This window comes from Rhinoderma darwinii, chromosome 3, assembly GCF_050947455.1.
Source record: "Rhinoderma darwinii isolate aRhiDar2 chromosome 3, aRhiDar2.hap1, whole genome shotgun sequence".
Classification (NCBI taxonomy): Eukaryota; Metazoa; Chordata; class Amphibia; order Anura; family Rhinodermatidae; genus Rhinoderma; species Rhinoderma darwinii.
The window spans coordinates 269,600,895-269,620,884 of record NC_134689.1 but is presented as its reverse complement, the minus strand read 5'-3'; the positions used below and the strand labels follow the sequence as shown (position 1 = coordinate 269,620,884).

Here is a 19,990-nt window from a genome sequence, read left to right as displayed (position 1 = left end):
TATCTACATTGCAGCGCCGATCACATGCAATAGGAGATAGGGATATGAGAATCTGGTGACAGAGCCTCTTTAAGGCCATAACTCTGTGGAAAGCTAGAAATTTGTTCTACAGCCGCTAAATGTTGACTCAAAGTAAGATTAATTATGCTGAACAGGATTGAAAAACATGGCTGCTATCTTACAAAAAAGAGGACTTAAAAACCACCTAATTTATCCCATCTGAATAGCAAATCAAAAACTCCTATCCCAAAATACAGGCAGGATCAGCAGTATAATGCTAAATATAACATCTATTTTAGATACAAGATAAAATACAGACTATGAGATGGAACGACAAACCCATGATACAAGGAGCCCCACACATAAATACTAAAAACCTATGGAAAAAAATGCATGGGTAAATACAGCAAAGTGCAAGTGCCTGAACAATCAATGCAGCAGCCTTATACTGACAAGTGTCAAGCTAGGGAAAACAACTAGACCAGCACAAAAAGGAGGAAAGTATACAGCGCAAAAGAGGGGGAGCCTGATCCCCCAACACGTGTTTTGTCACCTGCTTCGTCTGGGGGTCTTTCTATTTGTGTGGGGATCCTTGCATCATGGATTTGTCGCATTTTATCTTGTATCTAATAAAGATGTTCTATTTTGCATTATACTGTGTATCCTGCCTGTATTTTGTGATGGGCTGTGTGCGGTAGGTATTGCATCTCCGCTCAATTCACTTTAGTGGAGTTGAGCTGCAATACCAGACACCATAGAGAGATGTGGGTCTGTTTTCTGGGAAATTAAAACAGACATGTTTTTCTAATCCTGTACAATCCTTTAAAAGTAAAATAATCAGATCTCTATTACAGAACAAGTTCTAACATATAATAGTCAGAAAAAGCTGCTGAAAGCTGTAAATCACTTTCTATGGTGAGGACAGAAGTTTTTCAGAGTCGTATACACTACACAGCATGTATCAAAAAAATAAAAGCAGCTTATCTGGCACATGAGAAGAGCAGTACAGAGCAAGCTGTACCGTACTGTAGAGAGGTGCTACTAGACAACCAATCGGCACTATTCAGTAGAACAGGTGTTTTACCAGAGAAATGTCCATGCTGATTGACTGGATCTTTAAACCAATCGCTGTGGCTCCGATCGGCAATACTTCCTAAAGCCTACAGTATTGTGTCCATACCGGAATTATGTATTCATGTTTTATTTAGGCTAAATGTAGAACTGTATATTGTATGTAAATTCTAACAGTCTATAAATATTCTTCTCTAGGCTCCAGGATTTGGATTTGGGATCGCAATATCTGGAGGCAGAGATAACCCCCATTTCCAGAGTGGAGAAACCTCAATTGTCATCTCCGATGTTCTCAAAGGAGGCCCTGCGGAAGGCCTGCTGCAGTAAGTGTTCAGATAGTGCTGTTGGCAAGTAGTTTAAAGTAGTTTAATACCATCCATAATTTACCTAACTTGCTCCTTTATTCACAGAGAGAATTTCTTGTATTTTTAAGTTAATTTCTTTAATTTACATTAGGCTGTACGTGTTCTGTAACTTTTTTCCACAATTTGATTAGTAGTAGGCCACAAAAGATCACAAATTTTATACACTTCACTTTGTCTGTTTCTTTATCACACACAACTTTCAAGATTTATCCAGTCTCTTGTCTGTTAGAGGCTGCGTGTTTTTTACAGTGTTTTTTTCCTCTACGTATCAATCCTTTATTTTGACAAGCAGAGAGCACAGTTGATGAATGGTTTGACTTGCCAACTGAAAAGGGGTCTCTTCTGTAATGAAATGGCCGTGCATAATTGAACTCTGTAATAAAATAGTCATTGATTTGTTAATGTGCTGTATGTATTTAAGAACGCAACACATTCCAACATTTTTTCTGATGCTCCACTCTTCCTCTCCGCTTTCTAGTTGAATATTAAAGGGTTATTCCCAGCTGTGCTCTTTTTTATGTTTTGTTTTTTTTTGACCAGCTCAAATCCCTGATAAACATTAAAACAACTGATAGACTGATCAAATTTCCTTCCTGGAATTCATCTATTCTTCTCTTCTTTGGCCGACTTCATGCTCCCATGCTCTAGATGATTAGTGGGTGGTATTCGTCCCTCTGGATCACATGTCACGCAAAAGGTGCTGTGAACACTTCACAGCCCTCCGTACTTTATCGTGCGCGCTGCCGATGCTGAGTGCAGCAGCAAAGACCGTTCCAGGGCTACTGCGGATTGCCAGTAGCCGTCCAATAGACTTCTATATAGAGCTGTCGGTAGATGTCTGGGCAGGGAGCTCTAGCATAGGCGGTCCCAATATCCTGGCCATACTCTCAATGCTCTACTTGTAAGACCGTGCCGAAGTAACCATAGGTGACAATGGGGACACAGAGTGAAGTAGGATCAAAGAAATAATAAATTAGCATTATCTAACAAATTAACTTGGATTGCTGAGATGGAGATACTCATTTTAAAGTGTGTTTTAGGCTTCGTTCATATCTGCGTTGAAGGTTCCTTTGGGGCCTCCGTCGCAGAACCGGCAGGGATTACCCAAGTCAATAGTGCAGCATGCTGCGATAATGTGTCCGGAAAAAACATGGACACGCCGAAGGAATCTATTAAAGTCAATGGGTTCGCACGGCCGCCTGATTTGTCCGTTGTTCAACAGAACCGTTGCTTCCGTTATTCCCTTGTTCTGCTCCTCTGACGGAGCAGAACAGAATGTTACAACGTAGGTGTGAACGAAGCCTTAATGCCCTAAAATTGGCCAAATCTTTTTTTAGAATGTTAAATTAGGGTTAAAAGTGCTTAACTTGGAATATATTTACCTTAGGCCTCGTGCACACTTACGTCACCGTTTTCACGGCCGCTTTTGACGGGTCCGTGAACCCGTTTTAGCGGCCGTGTGCACTCAGTGTTTCCGTTTCCGTGCGCCGAGCATGGTAGTGTCCAGGGTGTTGAAAGAGTTAATGGGCTGCACTGATCGGCGGTAACTCTTTCAGCACCCTGGACAGTGCCATGCTCGTCGCGCAGAAAATAAAATTTTAATGTAATCGATAAAAAAATAAGTTCATACTTACATTCCTCCTGTCCGGCCTCCAGCGATGACGTTCAATCCATGTCGCCGCTGCAGCCAATCACAGGCTGCCGCGGCCTCTGCAGCCAATCACAGGCTGCCGCGTCACAAAAGTAGGCTGGACTGGAGGAAGAAGAGGGACTCGTCACCAAGATAACGACCGGGTACGTATGAAATGCTTTTTATTTTATTTTTAATCAGCAGCCTCTTTTCTCTATCAGTTATTGATAGAGACAAGTGGCTGCCGATTAGTGTAATATTTTTCTAATATTTTTCTGCCCGCCCGGCGGTTGCTAGGCAACGGCTCCGTCACACACGGATGGCACACGGATGCCTTCCGTGTGCCTTCAGTTTTTTTGACGGCCCCATTGACTTGCATGGGCCTCACGGTCACGGAATCCCGGACCAAAGTAGGACATGCTCTACTTTGGATCGGAAAGGAGAAACGGACCATCAAAAAAAACTGAAGTGTGCATGGCCTCATTGAAATGAATGGGTTCAGGGTGCTATCAGTGACAAAAACGGATAGCACCCTGAAGGAAAAAAACTGAAGTGTGCATGAGGCCTTAAGCCTCATTCACACGACAGGGTCCGAGTGTGGGCCGGGAAAATCGGCCGATTTTGGCCGGTTTTCCCGGCCGGTTTTGCATCCGATTCCGTTCCGGGCCGTGTTGCCGTTTTTTACCGGCCGATTTGGACCCGATTTGCATCCGTTTTTTTCCCTGTCCGTTTTAAAATGAATTTCATTTAAATTTGTTGCCACACACAGCCCTTTGTAGATAATGCCACCCAGCCCCCTGTTGGTAATGCCACCCAGCCCCCTGCAGGTGATGCCACCCTGCCCCCCCTTCCAGGAGAAGTCACTGACTTCAATGTCCATATACGGACAGTGTAGTCACTGACTTCTCCTGGAGAGGAATTCCCTGCCACAGGTCGAGAATTCCGCTTCAGAAGTGAGTGACGTCACTATGTCCATATATGGACCGTGTAGTCACTCACTTCTCCTGTAGCGGCATCCCCGGCCATAGAGTCGGGGATTCCGCTGCAGAAGTGAGTGACATCGCTGTGTCCATATATGGACAGTGTAGTCACTCACTTATCCTGTAGCGGAATCCCCAATCCCCGGCCGGGGATTGGCGATTGCGACTCCTACAGGGAGCAAAGAAAGACCCTCCTCCTCCTCACATGCACTCTGCACTGTGAGGGGGAGGAGAGAGAGCGCGAGCGACGGTAGACCCGGCCATCACTCGGGACACATTCTGGTGATGGCCATGTATTACCCGGCCCCATAGACTTCTATGGGGGCCGGGTACCCGGCCGAAAATAGGGCATGTCCCATTTTTTGACGGCCGGTTTTCCCGGCCCGTCAAAAAATCCGTCGTGTGAATAGCCCCATTAGGGGTCTATTGTTCCTAATGCAGCCGGGTGCCGGACGATTTATGAACGGCCGGCACCCGGCCGGGAAACCCTGTCGTGTGAATCCCGCCTTAGTCTACGATGATTATACAGGGTCAGTCCTAAACCTGCTTGTTTAAAAATGATATGTAATGACGTCCAAGTGACATTGCGTCATGTGATGGTGGCTTTGTTGGCATCAGATGACTGATTTGCTACCGCAATCACATGACCTCACACAGATGCCAAGTCATTATGTTTAATTCTAAAAAAACAAGACGGCCAGAGTAGGGTTGTCACGATACCATAATTTGGACTTCGATACCGATACTTTGTGTAGTATTGTGATTTCGATACCAAAACGATACTTTACCAACAGTAATAATAAAAAAAAAAGTTCTTCCATTTTGTGATGTGAGGCGCGAGGTGTGATGATGAATTTTGAATGTGCCTCACATTAATAGTAATTAACCCTAATGAGCGGTGGTTCAGGCACTGGCCGCATCACATCATGCTGATGGTGCACATGTGTCAGGACTCAGGAGCGGGGCAATGGCTGTATTACAAAGCCGCAGCCCCCGCTCTCATACATTCATGTGTTACAATGTTAAGCTGTGCGGCCGCACAGCTTAGTATCGAAATACGTTAAATAACGGTATTGAACCGCTTGAGGGTGCACGGCATCGAAACAGTATCGAAGTTTCGATGCATCGTGCATCCCTAGGTCAGAGACTGGCGTGGTTTGTCAGAGCTTAAATTGTGCAGAATCAGAAGTTCTATGATAACAATGACTCTTATGGTGGTGCCATCGATCCATATCCAGGATAAACGATCGTTTTATCGGTAACCTTTTTCTTCATATACACTGGCCAATTATCCTTACAATCGCTTGGAAAGGAGCAATTTCTAGCAACAATCGGCCAGTGATGGAACCAGAGTACCTTGAAGAAACCATGGTCAACAAGAGGACAGTCCGTGTAGATTGCTGTGATTAAACACCTTTCCCACTTTTCTACTCCACAATGTCACACTCATTTTGAGGGGTTGTTCTGTTATGATTTATATACCTACCCACATCCTTTGACTATTTTCTTCACTTGTATGGTTTGCTCTATGGTTTTAGTTCCTGTTTTCTGTTGACTGTAATGTGACGCTGTTCTCATCTGTTGTGTATCAAGATATTATAAGATTTATTATCTGTAGATTTAGGAAGAAATATAGGCAGCACTTTTATTTGCATTCAGCCCAGGATACGCACGGATGGTGATCTTGCTAGTGTGTGTGTGTGTGTGTGTGTGTGTTTATTTAGGGACGTATCCAAGTTGTGCGGCTGGCAATGACGCATCATGCTTTTATCCATTTCATTGGGGCTCAGTACATAAGTGGCAAAGCGTATGTGGCAACCGAAGTGATGATTACATTGATGTTGGCCTACATTACAAACGGATGACATGCGCAGACCTAGTCGTTCTGGCGCCATTATTCATACATACGTTCATCAGCACTGAGGTTTGGGTGTCGCTGTTCTGTTCGCTAACGCCTGAATGTAATATAGGCCAATATATGGCATCTACACATACGCTGCCATAAATGGTTTCTGCTTTCCTGCTGAGATTCAATAAAATAGATATCGGAATGATGGCGTTTATTACAAGCTGTATGACCAGGACCATGACCGGTCCCGACAAGTATGTGTATGTTCTTCTGTGTAAATATGTCTAATGTCCAAGGAGTGAGTTTTCCCTCCCGGATGTGCCACAATATTAACATTTTTACTGTATTGGGTACACTGTGTATAAGGGGCCTTTATTATAAGCAGTAGCACAGAGATTGGAATGCGCAATCCATATTCTTTTTAGATTGAGCAGAGATGTGTAGTCATAAATTTCCAATAAACATTTTCCCCGCTGTGATAATTTTATAGAAATATGACGTGATGTGTTTCTGAGTAGTCAGCCATATGTAAATCCTGTAGCATGAATAGAGAACACCTTGGAATATTAGCTTGTCCTATAAAGACTGCAGTAGCTCCCACTTACTTGTATTATGCAGCGCACCATCTTAGTCAAGAAGGCTGCGGATTTGGAAATAGCCCTTCCTCTAAGCCTTCTACAGTTAAAATGTTAAATCAGGGTTCCCTTTGCCGTTAAAAGTAAATGTTGTAAACCTGTAATAAAAATCTTAAAATAAAACCGAGTGTGAAGTGAATATGCATGAATTACACCATAACACCTTTGCTTTTAAGTACGTTAGCACAACCAGCTAAAAATGGATGAACTCTGCATTAACACCTGTGAAGCAGAATCTGCTCGTCTTTATATTGATGGTCTTTTACAACAATGGATCATTGAGTGATATATTATTAATCCAAATTTCTCTGACCTATGCATTTTCGTTTTGCATGTGTTTTGTGGTATACTGTTTATGTTCTTGCACAATGAATTAATTAGAAATGAAATACTTTGATTAGATGCGTTGTTATTTTATGAACCTGCTATTCTTTAGTTGAATGTTAGCACTTCTGCAGAATTTTACTTCATCATCTTTTTAGCCCCTTAAAGCTGTTTGCATCTCCCCCCCCCCCCCCAACCCCATTAAACTAAAACTGCTTCTTCTTGCATGTACACATAATAGATGTCTTCTCTACCTGCCATCTGGATGGGTGCGGTAGTGTGTGCCTACTAGTAGGCAGTACCAGTGGCTACTGATGCCTTTAGACGGCCCTGTATGGACACAAAAATTAGACTTTTACCTCTCTCATCAGACTATTACTTTTGGATGGAAAGTCTTAGGATATTTAAGCCCCTGTACCCTGGAAGATCGTAATATGAAGTTGTTTATAAACTATTTTCATATGTCAATAGCCCCTAGTCTAAAGCTTACCGGACACAGTTCATAGTTGGTCTGTGAAGGTTGTCGTTGTGGCTCGGTATATTGACCTGTGGTGTGGTCTCTTTTATTGATGAGATGCAGATCTGTCGTTTTGGCATGAACTTTACAAGAGTGCAACCGAACATGAGCGATACATTCCAACACGGCAGATCGACTTTTCCACAGATATGTCTTCAGTCACACTTCTATCATGCTCATTCCTGTCACGACGAATCAACATTGGTCGTCAAAAATTGGTCAAAATCGTCCTTTACGGCCAACCAAAATCTCTCTGTTTGGTCCGCTTAAGGTGAAGCTAGCTGGAGAATACTTAAAAACTCATGTGAATACCAAAGTTTGCCATGTGTGTTTGTACCGTTTTTTAACCTGTGGTCGTGTCTGATGTCAGTGTAGCCTCTTGTAGGTTTCTGGATAATAAGGTATCAGATGCTGTTGCTTAACAACAGTTCAGCAGTGCACTGGGTGACCACTACAAATGTTCTTAGCCCTGTGTATTCTTCTTTTGGCACGGAATTTACTCCAGGCATCTTCTTGTAGTTTATGTAAGACTATAGCCAAGCAATCCTCTCTACTCCTCCCTTCAATGGGCTGGATTAATGAATTTCTTTCCCAACTGTGACAGAGGGTGAAGCTGCAGCCACTCCTGCGCCTTAGATCTGCATATGTGATTCTCCAGCATCCTGCTTACAATTCTAAATGATGTAGGGCCTGTTCACATCACCGTTCCTTTCCGCTGAATAGTCGACTGCGCTATTGATTCCGTCAAAATGACCGAACCCTATCACAATGGTGACAGCCGGAAACCATTTGCTAGGTTTCCGTCACCATTGTGTTCAATGGTGAGCGAAACTGAAGCTGAGGTTTCAGTTTGCTTTCCGCTGAGGGGTTAACCCGATGGAAACCTCCGACGGAACCCCTCAACAGAACACAGCCGTATGTAACTTAAGCTTCTGATAGACATGATCTTGTCATACCTCCCTACAAAAAGTATTTTAGGTCGATGGGACTGTATGAGGGCTTTTGTGGTGCATACAACTGCTTTGATCACTTTTTTTTTTTTTTTTTTTTTTGGAAGGGGAGGTGACCAAAAATAATTCTGCCATTTTTTAAATTTATTTGTTACTTTGATGCTAATTATGTATATTATTTTTATTAATTACATTATTTAACTGAAGAAATAGGTTAAGCTTTTTGCTTTTAAACCCTTTTTCTAACCGGGGATTTTTGGACATTTTTCACTTCTGGTAGCCAGGACCATTATTACACTTTTAATATTTACAAAATAAAGTCATACTAAGCCCCCTACCTATATAGCTTTTTAAAGTAGACCCCTGGAATATTAGCAAAAATGGCACTCCGCACCTTATACACACATTTTAAAATAAGACTTTACATAAAAATGAATGAAAATGTATATTTCTGGCTAAAAGTGGGACCCCACTGTCTGCTTTATAGTGATCACAACGTTTAGTTAGATACCCACTGCGTACGGCAGATGTCGCCAAGGGGTTGATGTAGAGCTGGCGACACTGCTAAAACTTGATGCTCGATGACTGGATATACTAGTCCTGCTCAATGAAATAGAATATCATCAAAAAGTTAATTTATTTCAGTAATTCAATATAAAAGTCTCTCTCATATATTATATAGATTCATTACACACAGAGTGATCTATTTCCAGCATCTTTTTCTTTTATTGTTGATGATTATGGCGAACAGTTAATGAAAACCCAAAATTTAGTGTCTCAGAAAATTAGAATATTATATAAGCTGGACCGACGCCAGCAGATGACATGGCCCCCAAACCATCACTGACACTGGAAACTCCACACTGGACCGCAAGCAACTTGGATTGACGCCTCTCCACTCTTCCTCCAGACTTCGGGACCTTGATTTCCAAATGAAATACAACATTTACTTTCATCTGAAAACAGGACTTTGGGCCACTGAGCAGCAGTGTTGGTCCACTGTGTTATATCAAGTCCAGAGTCAATGCTGCCGTCTAGCAGGAAATTTTCGAGCACTTCATGCTTCCCTCTGCGGACACGCTTTATGGAGATGCTGATTTAATTTTCCAGCAGGACTTGGCACCTGCCTACACTGCCAAAAGTACCAATACCTGGTTTAATAACCACAGTATCCCTGCGCTTGAGTGGCCAGCAAACTCACCTGACCTACACCCCATAGAGAATCTATGGGGTATTGTCAAGAAGAAGATGAGACACCAGACCCAACAATGCAGACGAGCTGAAGGCCGCTATCAAAGCAACCTGGGCTTCCATAATATCTCAGCAGTGCCACAGGGTGATCACCTCCATGCCACGCCGCATTGATACAGTAATTCATGCAAAAGGAGCCCCGACCAAGTATTGAGGGAATATACTGTACATACTTTTCAGTAGGCCAACATTTCGGCAGTAACAATAATTTTTGAAATTTGGCTTATGTAATATTCTTATTTTCTGAGACACTAAATTTTGGGTTTTCATTAACTGTTCGCCATAATCATCAACATTAAAAGAAAAAAAAGGCTGGAAATAGATCACTCTGTGTGTAATGAATCTATATAATATGAGTTTCACTCTTGAAATTTACTTTTTGATATTCTAATTCATTGAGAAGGATTAGTACCTCCTAAATACGGACGATGTAAAATGAAATGCTGGCAGGGATATCTTTAAAACAAAGAAGATCTTTTATTGAGCTAAGGTGAAGGTTGATGGAAATGACTTCTGAAATGTTATCTCGTGAAAAGTGTTAGTACAGGGGACTCTTCCATGCATCCAACACTGTTTGCGGGAAATATATAAAAGTGGATTCTATTTGTGGGTAACGGGCTGCTTGATCCTGCTTTCAGGCTTCTGGTAAAGGGTATTAAAACTACGTTTATTTCTCTTTACAGGGAAAATGACCGGGTTGCAATGGTCAATGGGGTCTCCATGGATAATGTTGAGCACGCCTTTGCAGTTCAGCAGTTAAGGAAGAGTGGTAAAAATGCCAAAATTGTAAGTCCACTTTATATTTAAAATCACTGTTTTATGTATTAGTTATTAGAACCTTTACAAGCTTGGTATAGTAACGTTTAGAAGTGCTTACATTTTCTTTGGAACCGCTTTAATGCTAGTATTGTTTTTTTTTTTTTTTTTTTTTAATTTTATTGCTGTAGTTTTGAACTCTGCACAGATTAAAATGCAGAGAAGTCAGTGTTCCATTTCTTGCTAAGCACTCACTGACCAGGTAAATGATCAATTCTGCAAAATTTGTATTCATTGTGAAATTTGACAACCTTTTAAAAAGAATATAGTTTTGAGTTTGCTTCTTAAGGGTTAAAGAGGCTCTGTCACCAGATTTTGCAACCCCTATCTGCTATTGCAGCAGATAGGCGCTGCAATGTAGATTACAGTAACGTTTTTATTTTTAAAAAAACGAGCATTTTTGGCCAAGTTATGACCATTTTTGTAGTTATGCAAATGAGGCTTGCAAAAGTCCAAGTGGGTGTGTTTAAAAGTAAAAGTCCAAGTGGGCGTGTATTATGTGCGTACATCGGGGCGTTTTTAATACTTTTACTAGCTGGCCGTTCTGATGAGAAGTATCATCCACTTCTCTTCACAACGCCCAGCTTCTGCCAGATCACGCTGTGACGTCACTCACAGGTCCTGCATCGTGTCAGACGAGCGAGGACACATCGGCACCAGAGGCTTCAGTTGATTCTGCAGCAGCATCGGCGTTAGCAGGTAAGTCGATGTAGCTACTTACCTGCAAACGCTGATGCTGCTGCAGAATCAACTGTAGTTTCTGGTGCCGATGTGTCCTCGCTCGTCTGACACGATGCAGGACCTGTGAGTGACGTCACAGCGTGATCTGGCAGAAGCTGGGCGTTGTGAAGAGAAGTGGATGATACTTCTCATCAGAACGGCCAGCTAGTAAAAGTATTAAAAACGCCCCGATGTACGCACATAATACACGCCCACTTGGACTTTTACTTTTAAACACACCCACTTGGACTTTTGCAAGCCTCATTTGCATAACTACAAAAATGGTCATAACTTGGCCAAAAATGCTCGTTTTTAAAAAATAAAAACGTTACTGTAATCTACATTGCAGCGCCGATCTGCTGCAATAGCAGATAGGGGTTGCAAAATCTGGTGACAGAGCCTCTTTAAGGCTAAGTTCACACTACTGTTGTCTCTTCCGTCAGAGGAAGAGATGACCGAAAATCAAAACGGAAAGCATCACTTCCGTTTGAATTACCATTGATTTCAATGGTAATTATTTTGTTCCAGTTGGATTCTGGTTGCCTCTTTTGCGCTAGTTTTGTGGGTTTTTTTTTCCACAGAAGCAGAAGGGCAGTCTGTAGCACTTTTGCTTCCATGAAAAAAACTGAAACCGTCCCTAAAAAAAACAAACACAAGAATTCCTATTGAAATCAATGTTCATTCAAACAGAAGCGATGCTTTCCATTTGGATTTTCGTTCATCTCTTCCTCTGACGGAAAAGACCTAAGCGGGAGACAACGGTCTTGTGAATTTAGCCTTCGCATTGTGTATATTTTCTTATAAATGTGTTCACTTTTTTTTTTTTTTTTTCTCTCCATAAACTAACTTAGACTATACGGCGGAAGAAAAAAGTACAGCTTCCAGTGGCTCGTCCTGATCCAGAACCTGCATCCGAGAATGAAGGGGACAGTTATGAGGAGGATATGCCAGACCAGAGAAATGCCCATGGTGGACCTGGTGCCAGCAAGAGGAGTGAAAAGAGCTGGGTGAGGGACAGAAGTGCCAGCCGAGAGAGAAGTTTGTCACCCAGATCAGACAGAAGATCCATCGCTTCCAGTCAACCTCCAAAACCTACCAAAGTGACCTTGGTGAAATCCAGAAAAAATGAAGGTTTGTTACTGCCGTTAAAATCGAATAGCACTTTCAGCATTATTGCTTTTATGTTGTGTTTTTTTGGTTAGTTTTTGTGTTTTTTACACATTTATTTACTCATTTTTAAAGCTGTGATGTGCTGCATTTTCTTTATTGAAAATTAAAAAAAAATTGAATTGTAGAAAAAGATTTAGAAGGGCTTTTATCCATCTTGGCTGTGTAATACAAATTCATATCTACAAAGCGGTTTGGTTATGGGCATAATGTATTCTGTGTTAGCCATATATACAGGCATCCAGACTCTGCGCATGTGCTGTCAAAAGGAAGAACTTCTTATATCGATTGCCTTCTGCTTCATACTGTGCATAGTACATAGTAACTGACTTTCAGATGTAATTTTCACCTGATAACGTGCTATGTGTAATTGTGATCTCTGTTATTGTCTTGCAGAATATGGTTTGAGATTAGCTAGCCACATTTTTGTAAAAGAAATATCTCAAGATAGCCTGGCAGCGAGAGATGGAAATATTCAGGAAGGAGACGTTGTGCTTAAGGTACGTTTATAACATTTACATGTATCCATATATTTTTTATGTACTTGTATTTCGGGAATGTTAGATGTGGATCTCACATTTGTAAATCTGCCATTCTCTTTTGTCCAAGTGAGGCTGTCATTTGTGTTTTGTAGCTGAGGATCTCAATGTATTGTGCCTTCTCTCCCCCCACCCCCGCATTTTATAGTGCGGTAAAAATAACAGGTTAGTTTTTATTCTACAGTTTGGTACGAATGCAGACATATCAAAGAAGTATAGTTTTTTTTTTGGGGATATTTTAGTACCTTGGCTGTGTTCACAACTGCGCTAGTTATTCTGTTCTATTCCGTCTGAGGAGCAGAACACGGGAATAACCGTAAGCGCCGATTCCATTGCACCATTGACCCCACCCACCGCTGGCCGACGTAACCCATTGACTTTAATTGGTTCTGTGGAGTTGTCCGTGGTTTTACTGGAAACCATAGTGCAGCACGCTGCGTTGTTGTTTCCGGTATTTTTGGTGGAATGTGTAACTGAGGGCCCTAACGGAGCTTCCAATACAGATGTGAAATAGACCTAACGTGTTTTATGGAAAATAGTCATTTTTATGTTGCTGCATTCAGAGACCCATAACCTTTTATATTTTTCCGTTGACATAGCCGTATGATGGCATGTTTGTTGCAGGATTAGTAGTAGTTTTTATTGGTACCGTTTTGGGGTACATTGTAATGTGGGTATTTTTTTATACTTCTTTTTTTTTTTTTTTTGCGGTGGTGGCCATAGTTTGGAATTTGTAGCATCCGTGTTACACTGGGAGGCAATCTATAAGGCCATCTCCCTGCCATAGCCTAATAGATAGTAGACCTGGGGGCCTTTGCAATCACGTCACGGAGTGCCGATGGGAAGACTAAGGGAGTTTCTTTCTTTTGTCAAAATCCATAGATGCTGCGGTCGCTATTTATTTCAGCGTCTAAGGTTTCGCTGCTGATAAAGCAAGAGACCAACTTTCAGTGACCTCCCGGCTCCTGCCGCTGATCGTGCAGGCATCTTCTGTGCCTGTGCGATCATCGTGAAGTACCTGTACTTCATGGAGCCTTTAAGAAATGTACATCATGGTGCATTCAGTGGTTAAAGGTGTATTCCCATCTTCTGAAATGCTTACCTATAGCTATGATACGCCATCACTTTATGATCAGTGGAGTACTGAAGCACCTAACAATCCTGAGGATGATGGCGTCGCAGCACTGTTTTAGCCCTGTGGCCTTTTCACTGTTTTTTTCTGTCCAGCGGCGCCATGGCACTGTGCAGGGAAGTGCAACAGAGCTCCATTCAAGTAGGGAAGACTAAAGGCCCTTTAACACTGGCCGATTATCGGGCAAACATGCGTTCATAGAATGAGTTAGCAAACGCTCGTTTATCGGCTAATTGCATTGTTTTAAATGCATAAACTTTTAATTGTTGTAGGCAGAACATCTCCCTATGTAAACAGGGAGTCGTGCTGCTGATACGATAGAACTGTATGGAGACGAGTGATTGGAGTAATGAGCGCTCGTCTCCTTGTGAAAGGAGCAAACGAGTGCCGATCAACAAGCTGTCTTGTTAATCGACGTTCGTTTACACGGCTCACGTTGGGCCGTGTAGTACTACCTTTAGGAAGGGTCACTGACAATTTTGATTGTATCCCGTTACTATATTAGTCTGCTTCCTGATGAGCCAGCTAAAATTCTGGCGAAACATGTTGAGGCTAGGTCTTATATAGGGGTTTTTAACAGATATTCGGTCTCAAACTCAAGTCAATCAGGGGTCGCTCTTTTTAGAGTGCATGAATAGCCTCTGGTTGGTCACGTTTTAGGGACAGTGCTACGACAGGCTTCAGTGGGTCGCCAATAGACCAAAATCTATAGTGTTTAATATAGAAGGAGCAACAACACACTGCCTGAGAGAGAACTGAATTAAAGAGGGCACACTTTTGGATATCTAATAGAACAAAGTGTTGCATTAGTCCTTGAGATCTTTGACTGTCCTAATTAACCTACAGTAATTATATAAAAACACGAACACCAGGGTGTCTTTCTTTGTTTTGTTCTATTTTATTTGTATAATCAGTAAAAGTTTTTATATTTTAATAGGAGTTTCCTTCCTGCCATTAGTATTCGGCTGTGTTCACATGGAGTTTTTTGCAGGAGGAAAATTCCTCCTGCAAAAACTGCTCCAGTAGGTTTTTGCACAGTGGTTTGACAAAAACTCGTCAAAACACTCGTCAAGGTTTTTTTTTCCTCTTTCTGACTGATTGAAATGGGGTTTTGGAGGCGGAAACTGCCTCAAGATGGGTCATGACGCTTCTTTTTACTGCGACGCGTTTTTTTTTACTCGCGGTAAAAAAACTCGTCCAACTCCCATTGAAATCAATGGGAGGCATTTTCAGGCGGTTTTTGAGGAGTTTTTGGGCGCGGTTTCTGCGTCAAAAAACTCATAAAAAAACACTGTGTGAACAGGGCCTTTGAAAGGGGTGCAGCGCTGAGGCCTTTAATTCTCAGGAGCACTGGGGGGTTCCTGAGGTAGGCCCCCATAATATAGTAATGGCATATCCTAGGCAAATGCCATCACTTTATAAGACCAGTAGCCTCCCTCTAAGATCAAATCCAGCAAGAAATGTACATTCAGCCGCTCATTGTGTCCTGCTATATTTCAGCTGCAGGCACATTTATTTTTCTGCCTTCTTGTTCTGGATAGCATGTTTTTATTTACCACCATTATCTTATTTTTTTACCCCACACATTTTGCAGCATTGGTCGGTTGGCATATATCCTGCAGAGTGGCTAACAGGTGTTTGGGCTCCTTCTAAACAGTTTTGCAAAAAGATGTAATAAATGATATTGATATTGTGTGGAATGTTTTACGATTTAACCATGTCCGGTCAGTGAAAGGAATAAGAGAATATGGTAATTGACTTACTAGTGAAATGAACAGTGTAACAATAAAAGCAACAAATCAGGATTTTTACTGCATTAACCCAAACAGTAATGTTGTTATATTATGTTTTTATATAGTGAGCTGCTGTTTGCTTTATATTGATTTTACAATTGTGTCTCTTTCTTTTGGCAAAAATTGTGTTTTATCTGGACATTCTGAGCTAAAAGATGTCTCTGTCCAAAAGAATGCAGCGATTTCATCTTCTGAATTGAAAAGCACCTTTTTCTGCTTGTATTGTAGTTTTGGATTATTGGCAATCTTTGTTTCACAGATGTGCCTGTCTTCTCATTCCAGCAGTGACGCTTTATCAACAGTTCATGGGAATCTTGATCAATACACTAGCTGAGTTTACGTTTCTCAGTTGCTAGAATCAGGAGTAGTCTTATTCATGGATGAACAATGTAGGGATTAAACTGCTGATGTGGTACTTTGGTCTTCTGCCTTCATCAGTGGCAAAGATTTGTGAGGCTGCATATCTCTATACAGCATAGAACGATTTTTTTTTTCTTTCCCGTGATTTGCCGATCATTTGTTTTCCAGTGTTAAGGCTTTAACCCCTTCCCACTTTGGCTACTTTTGACCTTCCTGACAGAGCCTCATTTTTCAAATCTGACATATTTCACTTTATGTGGTAATAACTTCGGGATGCTTTCACCTATCCAAGCGACTCTGACATTGTTTTCTCGTGACACATTATACTTTGTTACTGGCAAAATTTGCTCTATACATTCAGTATTTAATTGTGAAAAACACCAAAATTTATTTCAATTTAAATGTATCTCCTTGTAAGACAGGCAGTTATACCACACAAAATAGTCGCTAATTAACATCCCCCATATGTCTACTTTATGTTGGCATCGTTTTTTGAGCATCATTTTATTTTTTTAGGACATTACAAGGCTTAGAACTTTAGCTGTAATTTCTCACATTTTCAAGAAAAATTCAAAAGGCTATTTTTACAGGGGCCAGTTCAGATCTGAAGTGGCTTTGAAGGCCTTATTTATTAGAAACCCAGAAAGTATTCAAAACAGCATTTAGAAAGTTTCTTAACCCTTTAGACGTTTCACAGGAATTAAAGCAAAGTAGAGGTGAAATTTACAAATTTCCTTTTTTTTCAGAAATTCATTTTTAATCCATTTTTTTTTATAACACAAAGTTTTACCAGAGAAATGCAACTCAATATTTATTGCCCAGAGTCTGCAATTTTTAGAAATATTCTAAATGTGGCCTTAGTGTGCTTATGGACTGAAGCATCGGCCTCAGAAGTAAAGGAGTACCTAGTAGATCTTGGGGCCTCCTTTTTATTAGAAAATATTTTAGGCACCATGTCAGGTTTGAAAGGCTCTTGCGGTGCCAAAACAGTGGAAATCCCCCAAAAGTGACCCCATTTGGGAAACTAGACCCCCTCAAGGAAATTATCTAGGGTTATAGTGGGCATTTTGACCTCGCAGGTTTATTGCAGAAATTATTGGAAGTGGGCCGTGAAAATTAAAATCTACATTCTTTCAAAGAAAATGTAGGTTTAGCTAATTTTTTCTCATTTCCACAAGGACTAAAGGAGAAAAAGCACCGACACATTTGTAAAGCAATTTCTCCCGATTAAAACCACACCCCACATGTAGTCCTAAATGGCTGTTTGGATACACAGCAGGGCTTAGAACAGATAGAGAGGCATTTGGAGCTCAAATTTAGCAGGAATGGTTTGTGGAGGCCATGTTGCATTTGCAAAGCCCTCGAGGGGACAAAACAGTGGAAACCTCCCACAAGTGACCCCATTTTGGAAACTACACCCCTTGAGGAATTGATCTACGGGTGTAGTGAGCATTTTGACCACACAGGGGTTTTATAGATTTTATTAGAATACGTCAATAAGACGTAGCTTTAGCTAAAAAAATAAATAATTTTCTCAATAAATAAAAGAAAAAAAGTACCACAACATTTGTAAAGCAATTTCTCCTGAGTACGGCAATACCCAATATGTGGTCATAAACTGCTGTTTGGGCACACAGTAGGGCTCAGAAGGGAAGGAGCTCCATTTGGCTTTTGGAGTACAGATTTTCTTGGATTGGTTTCTTGTTGCTATGTGGCATTTGCAAAGCCCCTGTGGGACTAAAACCGTGGAAATCCCCCCACAAGTGACCCCCATTTTGGAAACTACACCCCTCAAGGTATTCACCTTGGGGTGTAGTGAGCATTTTAACCCCGCAGCTGTTTTGCAGAAATTAGTGTGCGCTCGATATTGCAGAGTGAAAATGTTATTTTTTCCATAGATATGCCAATATGTGGTGCCCAGCTTGTGTCTCCATAACAAGACAACACTGTAATTATTATGCTGTGCTTCCCGATTTTAGAGACACCCTACATGTGGCCCTAATCTTTTACCTGGACAATCGACAGGGCTCAGGAGTGAGAGAGTATCATGCGAAATTGAGGCCTAATTTGGCAATTTACACAGTATTGGTTCACAATTGCAGAGGCTCTGATGTGAAATAATAAAAGAAACCGCTGAGAAGTGACCCATTTTGGAAACCACACCCCTCAAGGCATTTATTAAGGGTTGTAGTGAGCATTTTCACCCCACAGGTCTTTTCCATAAATGATTGCGCTGCGGATGGTGCAAAGTAAAAATTAAATTTTTTCCCTAGATGTGACATTTCAGTGGGAAATATGTCGTGCCCAGCTAATGCCTCTGGAGACACACACCCCAAAAATTGTTAAAAGGGTTCTCCCAGGTATGGCGATGCCATATCTGTGGAAGTAAACTGCTGTTTGGGCACGCTGTGGGGCTCAGAAGGGAAGGAGCGCCATTTAGCTTTTGGAGCGTGGATTTTGCTTGGTAGTAGTTTTTGTTGGGAGTTTTTACTGGTATTTCATTTTATAATGTGGGGCATATGTAAGCTGGGCAGAGTATATTAGGGGCATAGTCAGGTGGTATAATAATGGGGTAAACAAAAAAATAATCCATAAATATTTGTTACGCTGTGAAGCAATCCTTTCTGCACAGGCCAGTGTCGCACTGATAAATGGTGTCCTTACTCATCTCCCATTTGGTCCACAATCCGCACCTTTGCAGTTTGAGGAATTTTGCTGGGAAGTGTTGTCCTCGTATAATACAGGCACCCTTGCTTCCAGCGGATATGTTTGAGTCCTCCCATTCCTGGTTCCCTAATTTTAGGGCCTCGATAAATCGCCACTTGAAACAAATGTTCCTCTCGGGCCTGAACAACTGCATATTTTTCTTTCCTGACTTATTAGAGCCTTAACTAATTTTTCATTTTTATAGATGTAGTGGTATGAGGGTTATTTTTTTTGCGGGATGAGCTATAGTTATTATTGGTACCATTTTGGGGTACATGCGACTTTTTGATCACTTGTTATCCTTTTTTTTTTTTTTTTTTGGGATGCAAGGTAATGAAAAAAACTGCAATTCTGCCATAGGTTTTTTGTTTTTTTAGAAAAAGCCTTCACCACGCGTTATAAATTACATTCAGCCGGTCAGTACTATTCCGGCGATACCTAATTTATAGAACTTTTTTATGTTTACAACTTTTTGCACAATAAAATTACTTTTGTAAAAATAATGTATTTTGCCAAGTTGTAAGAGCCATAACGTTTTAATTTTTTTGTTGTTGACGGAGCTGTTTGAGGGCTTGTTTTTTGCGAGACTAGCTATAGTTTTTATAGGTACCATTTTTGGATACATGCAAATTTTTCATCACTTTTTAGTTCAATTTTTGGAAGACAAATTGACCAAAAAAAAGCCTTTCTGGCATTATTTTTTAGGTTGTTTTTTGCAGCGTTCACTGCGAGGGACAAATAACATAATATTTTTATAGTTAAGGTCAATACGGACGCAGTGATACCAAATATGTATAGTTTTATTATTTTTTTCAATAATAAATGACTTGATAAGGGAAAAAGGGCGATCGTGTTTTTTGTTATAACATGAAACTTTTATTTTATTTTTGACAAGTTATATTTTTACTTTTTTTTACGCTTTTTAAATTTTTCTTTAGTTCCACTAGGGGACTTGAAGGTCCAACTGTTTGATTGTTTAATACATTTCACTACCTATGTTGTGCAATGTATTAGAACTGTCAGTTATTCACTGACCGCAAGCCGATCAGGCTCCGGTCGGGGGCCTAATCGACGTCCGTAATGGCAGACAGGAGGCCATTGTTAGGCCTGGTAGCAGTTGGCAGCCTTGCCATCGCATGGCAGGCTGCCGATTTGCTACAAACAACTTTGATGCAGTGATCGCAT

The 19,990-nt window shown here is 41.1% G+C and overlaps 1 protein-coding gene across 14 annotated transcripts in view; it reads left to right on the top strand.

Moving 5' to 3' along the window:
- Positions 1 to 19,990, top strand: part of TJP1 (tight junction protein 1) — a 467,725-nt gene that overhangs the window by 393,017 nt on the left and 54,718 nt on the right. For all 14 annotated transcript variants that reach the window (XM_075857911.1, XM_075857908.1, XM_075857907.1 and 11 more), the window contains 4 exons: positions 1,270 to 1,394; positions 10,256 to 10,358; positions 11,960 to 12,239; positions 12,672 to 12,775. In XM_075857911.1, coding sequence (XP_075714026.1) covers positions 1,270 to 1,394; positions 10,256 to 10,358; positions 11,960 to 12,239; positions 12,672 to 12,775 — 612 coding nt within the window. The remainder of the gene's footprint in view (positions 1 to 1,269; positions 1,395 to 10,255; positions 10,359 to 11,959; positions 12,240 to 12,671; positions 12,776 to 19,990) is intronic.